We start from the raw sequence: 12241 nt of genomic DNA, 5'->3' as shown, positions 1-12241 counted from the left end.
CACTTTAATTACAAATTCTCAGGTCAATTTAAAGATGATTTTTCCTCAATAAAAATGTTGGGAAGAGTCATCATATTTTTGACAAGTTTCTAGTTTTGCATATATTTGTGTAATTAAAATTAAAATTAAAATTCTATTAAAATAAGCTACACCTGAAATTAACTAAAAATGTAGTTTTGTTAATTATTTAACTTTTTAAAATTTAATTTACAAAAAACTCTTCTTTTTCTATTGTTTATAATTCAGAAATTATTGACCTTGATATTTTCTCTCGGGAGAAATCGTCTTCAAAATTGGAATAGGGACTAATTTAATTATTAAAAGCATATTCGACAGTTTTGGGACACCTTATATATACATATATTACATTATTATATATATATATATATATATATATATATATATATTAACATTATAATTATTTATTGTATATTTTAATTATATGAATAATTTTCGGCGAATGATTTTTTATTTTTTTTATAAAATAAAAGTATAAGAATATTATTAATTTTTTGAACATTTTAATATATGTTATATATTATATGTTATATATATATATATATATATGTAATATGTATATAAAGGGAAAAAGTAAAAACTTTTCTTTTATTCTGGAATCAAAAAATAATACTGGAATTATTTCTTCGAGCTTATCGCAGGAATTTTTGAATTTCTTGACGAAAACAATTTTATTTTTTCCAGAAAACGATAATTGTTATTACGACGGAAATAAATTACAATCGATATGATTATTTTCGCATTCGTCGCTGTTTGTTTCAAATTCCTCTTTAGATGGTAGCCACGTGATTAATCGATGCATATGATCCTGCGATTTATTATTAAGAGAATTTTGCGCCGCTCTTATGACCGGAGATGATTTGCATATCAGTAATCTAATACAGGCAGAATCAGGAGCAGCTATTCTTGCTATCAGCTGATTTGGTAGATTCGGATTTCTCGCTTGATCAATCAAATTTTGAATCTATCGAACAGAATTAAAAAATGTGTTGGAATTGTAATGCATTCTTTCATATTATATAAACGTATTTTAATTTTAGATTAATTTTAGATTTAAATATGAAATTATAATCAGATTACATGTGCAATATGAATTATAAATATATTTGATAAAATTTTTATATTTAAGATTTGTTTAAAATTATACAAATCTTAGGTTTGATAGAAAAATTGATTAGAAATCGATAAATATGTGAATAAACTAAATCCAATCTTTCTAATCATTATTTAACTAAATCAAAATCAAAATTAGGTTTGAAGTTTAAAATTATGTTTACCACAACTTACTTTCTCATTTTTATTTTCTAAAGTGAATTTCAAAGGATCCCAAGCCAGTACTTCATCATCTATATTTTTGGCAATATTTTCTTGTGATTTTAATCCAAAGAGCGAACTTATCTGTCAAAAGAAATAAGAGAAACATGCTGAATTTGATGTAAATATGAAAAATAATGGTACTACATAATATTGCATGATATAAATATTAAGTATTGGGAATAGTTAAATATACAATATTTATACCATCTGTGCAAGAAATATGACACTGTTGACCGCGATTGCTGCAACTTTTTGCGAATCAAGTCCAATGAGCTGAAAGAATGCGGAAACGAGATTTGAAGGACCAAACGTTGGCTGTTTCGCATCATTATTTTCATCGTCACCTCGCTTCTGCTTTTGTTTGTGACCTAAACTCTTGGATACTAAATCGGCAATGTCCTTAGCCGTTTCTAGATAGTTACTTGCGTATTGCAATCCTGTTTTTATCTTATCCAGAACATCTAAAATTAAAACATACAATAATTGTTTTCATAAATAATTTTTATTAAAAATACAATTTACTTTTAATATCAACTTTCTAAGATAATTTGTAAGATATTTTTGTAATAAATTATTAATACTCACTATTAATAAATTAAATACGTTTTTCTATATTTGTATAAAAATATAAATTTTTGAAATATTTCGATAATTATAATTACATTTGATAATTTTCTAAAATTTTTCTAAAATTTTTAAATATACATTTCATTAAATATATAATTTATTTTTAATGTCGACTTTCTAAGATAATTTATAAAATATTTTCTTAATAAATTATTGATATTAATTATTAATAAAATAAATACTCGCTCTATTTGTATAAAAGTGTTAATTTTCTAATATTTTGTAAAATCTTTTTGCATGGATTATTTGTTTTCTAAATTAGAGCATAAAAAACATGTGAAATTTATCTTGTATTTCTCTCTTATCGTTTTACTATTCGTTTTATTATTCTTATCTTATTATTTATTTTTAATATATCAATATTAAACCATTGTTGCAACATGTGTGTATGTGTAATATATTTCTTTTTATTAAAATTTATTTCATATTATTTAATTATAATTATAATTGGGAACAAATTTGATGACACAATTTATATTTATATATATAATAGACAATGAATATTTATATATAAATAACAAAACATATCACAACAATTTCTATAATTATTACAGATTAATTTTTCGAAAAAAGAATAATCTCTCACCTTCGGTTTTTGCGAGCTGCACATTATCAAATATAGTTATCCAAATAAGGCAAAAGAGGAGACATGAAATGCTGGACATTTCGTTGATTCTTACTATCTGACTGAGACTGTATCCAGGATCTCTTGCTGAAAGCAGACCATAACGGGTGTTTCGCGTTAATTATGCGTTTATTTCTATTCCGCTGCGTCTACGACGGAGCTCAAATTGAGTCGCCTGTGATTGTCCCTCTTCTTGCTTTGCTACCCAAGCGCGAGAAAACGGCATCTTTCGCGGCATTATTTAGTCACACTCCTATTAAAAGTCATCAGTAGAAAAGCTGGCTAAGGTGACGAAAGTATACTAGAAGAAACAGTTCAAGTTTGCTTCGTTATCATCATCCTAATTATAGAATCTGTTCGAAAAAAGTGTTTAATTAAGCAGAAGTTACTTAAAATTTGTTGTCAAAAGTTGGGATATTTAAAAGAAACGTATATATAATAATAAATATTTTTATTTTTTAGCAAGTTACATTAGAGAATACAATAGAAACCAAACAAATAGAAGTTAATAAATACAAGGTAAGTCGAAAAATGTAATATTTTTTTCATAAAAAAGTAAACTAGAAATGTAAAATAAAATTTTATTATGCAAGACATTGTTTTTGAAAAGAATTACCTAAAAATTCGGAAAATTAATGATATATTTATTTCTCTTTTTCGAGATTGAATGATCTCTAATAACTTTATATCATATACATATATTGTCTTGACAGCGACTATTGATACATAAATATGGCAATCTAACAATCTATCTTACAATTATTCTATGTAATCTAACATTCTATTTAATCACAAAAACAATTTAAAATAATTTAAATTACTAAAAAAAAAAAAATTACAAAAAAAAAGAAAAAGAGAGAGAGAGAGAGAGAGAGAGAGAGAGAGAGAGAGAGAGAGAGAGAGAGAGAGAGAGAGAGAGAGAGAGAGAGAGAGAGAGAGAGAGAGAGAGAGAGAGCGAGCGAGAGAGAGAGAAACAAGAGAAAGAAGAGATTTATATATGTATTTTATAAAAAAAAATAAACTAAAATTATTTCTTCAATATTGTATTTTTCGGTGCAATTGTCACTGTTGAGGCAAATTCGAATATTTATAATCCAAGATTAGAAGATAGTTAAGTTTAAAGAAGCATTTTTTTAATTTCAAGTTTTCAAAGTCAATTTTCTCGAAAACAAAATATATATAATATAAAATTTTATTTTACATTTTTAGCCTTTTTTTGCACGAAAAATAACTTTTTTAAGTTGTACATTTTTTGATTTATCTTATAATATACTCATAGTATCTCATCATTCTCTTCTCGCTTGTATCAGTTCTGGAATACATGCGATATATAACTTTTATCTTATCTATAAAATTTCAGAATATTTTGAGCTATGTATTGCAGTTTGCTAATATTTTATGCATCTTGCATTTTAAAAATGGCATCCGGGGAACGATCACTTTTATATCTGGATGAGGTTCGCAGTTTAAGCGAATTGCCACTGGATAAACTGATCCAAATAAAATCTTCCCTTGAAAATGCGGGATATGGTAATCTATTATACATTTTTTGTTAAATAATTTACAATTTAATATTAGCAAAATTACTTTTTTATATTATTACTTATTATTCTTTTTACATTATTTGCAGATAATACTGATGAAATTGAAAATGCGCGCGAAGATGTATCTAGTAGAAGATCATCGGTAACAATGCCAATGGCTTTGCCATTGAAAAGAAGTGACAAGAAACCTACGCGGCGATATGAGCATTATGATGAAAAGGGCAAGGACTCGAAGATTTCAAAGATTTTTCAGCTAGCAGTAACTGCGCTTTCGTTTCTCGCATTTGGCGGTTACCTCCTTACACTTATAATAACAGCAATTCGTCGCAATATGACCAATAATACAAACGGGAATGTCGTCATATTTTCGGTAAGACTCATCTGTATAAAATATTATACATATATTAAATATATTAAATATACATAAAATACATTAATTTTATATATATAATATATATAAAATATATAAAATATATATAATTATTATATATTAAATATATTAAAAGTATTATTATATTAAATATATTATTATACATATTTAAATATAATATATATATTTTTTGTATATATTTAAAATTAATATAATTATGTATCTATTTTCTAAGAAGTTTTCTTATAAAAGATCTTTTTCAGTTTACTGTTGATGTAGTTTATGAAATCTGGACTTATAATATAATTATAAAAATACAAATAGATTCTTGATAAATATAATCAATCGGTCGTATATAAATTACTAATTATTTTTTCTAGAATCTGCAAAATCTACAAAAATTAAATCGTCCCAAGCGTAACATTTTAATATTTGATCCAATGGAGAATAATTTCGAAACTGACAAACTTTATGAAGGAATGATTATGCTCTCGAGAAGTTATGCTTTATACAATTGATTACGAGCTATATATAAAAATGTTTTATTTTAAGAAGATTTATGATTCAAACATATTTATTACATTAGCAAAAATATAACTAATCTAATATAGTGCAAACCAATAATAGCAAATATATATATATAAAAAAAAAAAGACAAATTTGTATAAAAAATGTTAATTTTTAACTTAATAAAATATTATTTTTAATTATTCAATAAATTGTAATTATTTATTTTATGGATTAAACCAACATATACATAATATATATGTACATAAAGCACATCGCAATTGAATGTTATATCAAATTGAGTAAGTATTTTATAATTAATTTTCAAAAGAATTTTTTCTACCCAAAATACTTCGCAGTCTAAAACATAAGAATTATTTGCTCCAATCGATTTACTGAATTCGAAGAGTGCTTATCGCACAAATCTGACAAACCCTCGAAAATCTTAAAACCTAATAAAATCGAATAGAGGACCGCGATGTGTACATATCTCGAAGAATATTCTTAGCGTGTGGGTAGAAAGGCAGCTTCAAACATGGCTCTTCAAATAAACACCTAAGTGACTGTGTACTTCGCAAACCTCTACACGCAAAAATAACCATATGGCTCTTCCAGAGATATCATCGACCACACACATACATCTTTATGTCATTGTTCCACATCGATATACATATGTAATGATTATTTATAACAAGCTCTTCGAAATCCAATCCATTTCTGATTACGTGTCATTCTCGTGTATTCGAAAGTAGCGATTATGAGGTGACTATAAATTATAACATTTTATATATTTTTTTAGACATTTAATTAATCTACATTTTAAGATTTTTATTTTTTATTTAGCCGAATATTTCAATTAGCCTAATTTAATTAGCCGTGGTTTTAAATAAACAATATTAGACATATTTAATAATTATATAAGCTTAATTATGTATACATATATATGTGTATACATGCATATTGATGCTCGAAAATTTCCCAATGCAATAATATTAAATATTTTTTTATTCGAATTTTTGAAAATCTTATAATATTTCTATACTATATCTGTAAGATATTATTCAAATGTCTGAAAAAATAAAGAAATGTCAGAAAGAAATTGAAGAGCTTATTTGTAGAATAAAAAATCAGCTAATTAATGTAAATTTTAAACCGAATCATTATACTATTAGAAATGTATTATTGACTCTTTAGCTTCTCAACGAGTATTTCTCGCGACGCGAAGAATATTAGTTTGTAACTTGTATTCGACCGACTCCGACGCATCATTTGGTCGGACCAATCTTCTTTCAGAGTCCCGCCTACCAATATTTTCGTGGACCAATCCAGTTAATCCAGTTAAAACACAACTGTGGAAGCGCGGTGATTTTTTTTCGACCAGAAATCTCCTCTTAACGTGGCACAGTCTCTCTATATTCATTCTCTTTTATGCTGTTCTGCAATTCTCTCGAATATTTTTTTCCGAAAGTGATAATTCCTTGTTAATGGAGTAATTTATGAATTACACATGTTTAAATAATCATATTTTTTCTATCAAAGTTGTACTTAATATAATTGCACATAATAATAGTATCACAAGGAGTGAACAGTTGAGTGAAGAGTTTAAGTGAACAATGAAGAAGTAATAGTTATTTATAAATATTGTTAAAATATATTTTATATTAATTTTTGTAATAATTATTATATAGTAGTAGCAATATATGTATTGTGTATAGAGATGCAACTTACTATGTAAAATAGTAACGCATACCTTTGATTTGTGACGTGAGCGCAATAAATAATTGATAGTGCCATTTGCATTTTCAACGAATTCATAAAGAAGAAAATGATTGGCATTAGTACTCACCTTGTGAATAACTCTAATTCCAAACAATTAAAGTTTGGCATGGACCGGATATTATCGAATGAAATTCGCACAAAGAAAACAGGTAAAAGTTGATTGACACATTTAGAACTTACATGTATAATTTGTAGATTATATAATTAAATAGAATCTTGCTTTTTCATATAGTTTATTTATCTAATTAAGTAGAATCTTGTTTTCGAATACAGTTTTTATTAATTTATGACCAAAACTATCTATTTTGAATAACTTCAATATAATAACCGGTTTATATATTTCTTTAATTAAGAATCTATTTTATATATTCTCTGTCAAACAAAAATCTTAATTGTAATCTTAACGTATTTTTATTGTACAACATAACTACACGTACATACATATACATACTTTTGTTTCTCTAAATAAGTGCGAAAAACTTTAGGAAATGATTCTTTGTCGAAAATTAAGAGGTTTTTCATATATAAACATATGTACTCCTCCAAAGGGAGAGATGAAAATTAGGTTTTTAAATTCTCAAATTTTGGACAAGTTAAAAATTAAATAAAATTTGGTGGATATTTTCCTCTAGTTAAAAGATATTTATTAATATTTCTAGAATGTTCTCGTATCGTTATAAAGGGATAAAACTGACAACCCCTATTCAATTTTTTATTAGAACTTTTTGACCGGAATGTGATCATCTAAAAATATACGTTAGAAAGCTTGATTCCTTTAGAAACTTTTTTATTTCTTTTATTTTTTTTTCGTAAAATCAAAAGTTTTCAAGAAAAAATAAAAATCTAATTTTCACCTTCCTCTTTGAAGAAGTGTAACTCCTCAGGGAGGGATTTTTATAGGAGTATATATTTATATAAAAAAATCCTTTTTATTTTCGACAAAGAATCATCTAAAATTTCGTACTTATTTAGAACGCTCTGTATATTACATTATGTCACACATATATTATTACATACATATATTATAATACATATAAATGTGTATGTAATAATGTATTAATATGTGTAATATATTATATATATATATTTATACACTATAATAATATATTTTATATGCGTTTTATATTGCACATCTCTTATTCAAAGAGGAGTTTCTTTTAATTCTTCGAAACTGCTACGTTGATAGATATTCTTAAGCCACTTGCGATACAACTTCCGCCAATGTGTTGCGCTTGTATTGAAAGTTGCGGCCAATGCAAAAGTATCAGAGCTTGCATGTCATTCCCGCATGTCCATTCATCATTATCTGAGGGCATCACATCTACGCCTACTGGAATAATGCAGTTAGGACCTTTATATCGGCCGGCATCATTACGTCCTGTATTGAGAAGTGAGTTATAATAAGTTATATATATTATATATATATATATATATATATATATATATAATATTGCATAATTTTTTCAAAATTTTCAAAAGACAACCACATACACTCCGCACAATAATTAAGGGATAAAAAAAATTGTCTAAAAAATAGGCAAATTTTAAATAGCTGTAACTTTGTTTCAAATAATGAGAATTTAAATTTTAAAAAAGGGTTTCAAAGCTTAAAATCTTTACTTTCGAAAGGTCACAGCTGTTTTTCACTTTCTTCAATTTTGGTATTTTTTATATACAGAAAATGACAAACTTGACCAAATGAAAAATTTTCTTCTCACTTTGTAGACGTGTCGCATGCACAAAAAGATTTGAAAACATTTTTTGATTTTTTCATAAAGCCTGAAGCTTTCCCTGCAAAATTGTTTTTTAAAATTTAAATTTCGATTTTTCCTTATCAAGTTATCGAGAATTGAAGAGAAAATGGTTATTTTCACTTTGATCGTTCATAATTCTGTTAAAAATTATCATACAGTAATTTTAAAACTGAATTCTTAAAGCTGAATCTTTACTCTATAGTATGATATAGTGGCCGAATTTTTTTTTAACTCGTGAACTTTTTCACAAATAGGTGAAAATAACGATAAAATTCGCGAGTTTTCTCTTTTTTATTTAAATTTCGAAAAAATTACGCAAGGTGACTAAAAAAATTTTATCGACTAAAATTTTTGTGTCTCTTAGTACTTCAAACTTAACAAAAAATCACAGACTTGCTGTGATAATTTCTTTATAGTGATCCGTATGTTTAAAATGATCGATGCGTATACAATATGTTAAAAGAACTTGATTTGCTTGCTAGATATGTCCGCAATTATACACATTTATATTGGAGATAATTTTTTTGTCAAAACTATCAAGCTTTATTTTATTGCATTTTTGTGATTTTTATATAGTATTGTAATTTTATATATTTTGAATTAAAATTTTATTAAGAGAGAAAATGAGAAATAAATTCTTGATAAAATTGAGTATATGATTTTGTTTTTGGAAGCTTACTTTATAAAATTTATTTTTTGTTGATTAAGGGAACTATCAACAAGTTGAGAATTATAAATAAATGTTTTAATATTTTTATAGAAGAAAAATTAATTCCAAATTTTAAAAATATTGCAATAAAAAGAGATATACATCCGGTAATATCGACATATTTCATATATATAATTACGTATAAAAATATAATATGTAAATGTAATATAGTTTTGAATGTAATTCTTAATAATATCTTAATAATATAAATAAAAATATAAAACAATATATTTTATAAAAGGATTCCATTAAAAAGATAGACTTTACTTTGAATGAGAAAGTTGTATGGATACATTAAAATTTTATTCGTAATGTAATTAATTAACGATTTATTAACTAAATTTAAACGCGAGTCTGATTAACCTTCGTACAGATTCAGTATAGATTACTTTTAAGAGGGTCTGACCGAGAGTCACAGATTACGTCATTGACAAATGTTACCATATGGACACATTATTTTGTCCCTCTGATATCCAGGAGCAAGTAGAGCAAAATATTTACGTGTCAGTGTATTCTCGTGTTTCCTGTCTGTGTTTAAACGACATCTTAAGTGCCACCGAGCGTTTACACGTATGGTATAAACGGCGGTTTCAATGCATTTTCTCAGTAGGTTATTATAAAATTCAACAGACATGTGCTCTTTTTTTTTCTTCTTATAAACTATTTTATTATTATTATTATTATTAGTGTAACATGTTATAAAATTCTATATAAAATAAAATATAAAAATAAATGAAATAGAAAGAGGTAATAATAATAAAAGAAAAATATATGTTGATGCACATTTAAGCCCGTTACTTTATTTGCTTTCAACGTAATGAATACTATTAAAATATTATATAATAAATATAAATGTATAATATATATAAATTAAATATTTGAATTATTATTAATTTATTGTGTGATTAATAAGATCATTTTTGAGACATAATATATTCTTTTATTACTTTTTTTCAGCATTTTTATATCAACATACTAATTTAAATAATTATATTAATTCTTTATATAATGTGAACCAATAAAATGTAGCGGAATTCATGAATTAGAAATATATACGCTCAAAGATTAACATGGAAATCTCAAAATAACTGTGATGTTAGAGGTATCTGTACGAAGATTTGGCTGAGTGGGAGCATCACACTGTTTAAATACGTACAGATGTTGTATACTTTCATGCGGCTGTAAATCAGTCCGAAGTATCCCATCTTGGAGGCTTCTTTGGACTGATTGTGAGATCTGTAGAAACTGATATCCATAGAGCCAAAAGTAACATATTTATCTCTCATAACAAACGCTTCAAACCTGATTTATAAAATTCTTTCTTTTATAAAGTTTTGTAAAAATTTTGGTATATATTTGTAACAAATATATTATAATTAATAAATAGTTAATATTTGTGATAAATATTTTAATAAATACTTTAATAAATAATATTTGTAAACAATATTTTATATTATAAAGAATTCTCTACTTAAAAAAATTTTTTTATTTATATTTATAATAGAGTAAAGATATTTAATTTAATTAAGATAAAGTTTTAAACATTATCACACACAAATGTATAGTTAAAAAAATTAAAATCCTGAATTTTATCTTATCTTAATTTTAAACGGTTATAATTAATAAGAAATGTTTTTCATGGATTTTTGTGCGTATTTGCGTATTAATATCTTTTTAATTCAATTCTAAATAAGAGAATGTAAAAAAAGTTACATATGCTGCTAAAAGCTGCGTGAAGTTTTTTCTTTCTCGATCATTTTTTTATCAGAATGCTACACTTATTATATTTATGATTATAATACAGAACGACAAATAAAATTTATTTTGTTAGATAAATTCAGTTAATTCACACATTCATTTTCCAGCACCTATACCATCTTCAACGATGAATTGTTCCGAAACAAATACACGAAGAAAAAGATCCTGGTCCAGAGCTGTGTTTAGCTCATTACAACGGAAAGGCTTGGAAAGGAGATTTTCGTTACAAAAGTACATCACAAAACCAGACAGACGACAATTGGCAGCGACTTTAGGCTTAACAGATGCACAGGTTATATTATTTATAAAATAAAGTTTTTATAGTGTAAGAAAATCAAAATCTCGTTAATAGCATTTATTATATTAGTTAAAAAAAATAGCATATAAGGAAAGTATCAATAATAGAAATAGTTACTTATTTATTTTAATTAATAAAGCTTGCTTTTACGCTATTAGGTCAAAGTTTGGTTTCAAAATCGTCGGATGAAATGGCGGCATACAAGGGAAAGTGAGAACGCTGCATTGGCTGGTCCAGATTCCACGCAAAAAGATTTTTCGCAAAAATTAATTAAACCTAACGCTAATGATGCGACGCAACAAAACGAAGATGACGTAGAAATTGATGTAGATTTATAAAACATATATATATATATATATATATATATATGTATATAAATAATAATTTTTTAGTAATACATTTAAAAATTTATCAAAAAAGTTTGAGTATTAGAAGAATTATTATTGTAATAACAACATTATATAATGTATATTAAAATATGTGTAAGCAATGTTACAGTGTGTCAATAATGTGTGCAATAATTGCGTATTCTTTTAAAGGAAAAGGATAATATACGACTTTTAAAGTTCAATTTTACGAACATCTAATAAATAAATAAGTGAGTTATATATTATGATGTAATAAAGAAAGTTTTTATTAAAAGAAATATTTTTATATGTATAAAAATAATTTACAATATAATAGACTTGTCGTATTAATGGTTTGCTATCAATTTTGTTAATACTTTATAATTATAAAGGCTTTGATGAAAATAATCGATAAAAAAATAATAAGAGCCAGCTCATAAAAAAAAATTAAGTGCATCCTAATCACTGCATTAGCTCTTATTGCTATTTTCATTATATTTTCACTGACTGAAGGCCATCGCACACAAATTGACATAGATGCATATGCATAACATAAGACTGTCTGAACCAATGAGCATCGAACATAAA

The 12241-nt window shown here is 25.4% G+C and overlaps 3 protein-coding genes across 4 annotated transcripts; 2 read left to right on the top strand and 1 right to left on the bottom strand.

Moving 5' to 3' along the window:
- Window positions 1-472: 472 nt before the first annotated feature.
- Window positions 473-2862, bottom strand: LOC145949083 (uncharacterized). Its single transcript, XM_083058794.1, has 4 exons — window positions 2549-2862; window positions 1540-1796; window positions 1306-1416; window positions 473-982 (listed from the first exon to the last, which is right to left on the bottom strand). The coding sequence occupies exons 1-4, from the start codon at window positions 2625-2627 to the stop codon at window positions 719-721; spliced, it is 711 nt and encodes a 236-aa protein (XP_082914920.1). The 5' UTR covers window positions 2628-2862; the 3' UTR covers window positions 473-718.
- Window positions 2863-3048: 186 nt separating this feature from the next.
- Window positions 3049-5019, top strand: LOC145933184 (uncharacterized). The gene is made up of 4 exons (XM_083032727.1): window positions 3049-3106; window positions 3948-4117; window positions 4218-4501; window positions 4882-5019. Exons 2-4 carry the CDS (start codon window positions 3961-3963, stop codon window positions 5017-5019), a joined length of 579 nt encoding a protein of 192 aa, XP_082888853.1. The 5' UTR covers window positions 3049-3106; window positions 3948-3960.
- A 1376-nt stretch (window positions 5020-6395) lies between these two features.
- On the top strand, window positions 6396-11814 carry LOC145948995 (H2.0-like homeobox protein). Of its 2 annotated transcripts, XM_083058642.1 has the most exons (5): window positions 6396-6629; window positions 6724-6936; window positions 7974-8177; window positions 11116-11300; window positions 11465-11814. In XM_083058642.1, the coding sequence occupies exons 2-5, from the start codon at window positions 6834-6836 to the stop codon at window positions 11642-11644; spliced, it is 672 nt and encodes a 223-aa protein (XP_082914768.1). In that variant the 5' UTR covers window positions 6396-6629; window positions 6724-6833; the 3' UTR covers window positions 11645-11814. The 2 variants fall into 2 exon arrangements, with proteins under 2 accessions (XP_082914768.1, XP_082914767.1); XM_083058641.1 differs by having other exon boundaries at window positions 6396-6936.
- The last annotated feature ends 427 nt before the right edge of the window (window positions 11815-12241 follow it).

The sequence above is a fragment of the Prenolepis imparis genome, unplaced genomic scaffold, assembly GCF_030444845.1.
Source record: "Prenolepis imparis isolate NDT839.2.m4 unplaced genomic scaffold, iyPreImpa1.0 SCAF_2, whole genome shotgun sequence".
Taxonomy (NCBI): domain Eukaryota; kingdom Metazoa; phylum Arthropoda; class Insecta; order Hymenoptera; family Formicidae; genus Prenolepis; species Prenolepis imparis.
This window is presented reverse-complemented; position numbering and strand designations above follow the sequence as displayed.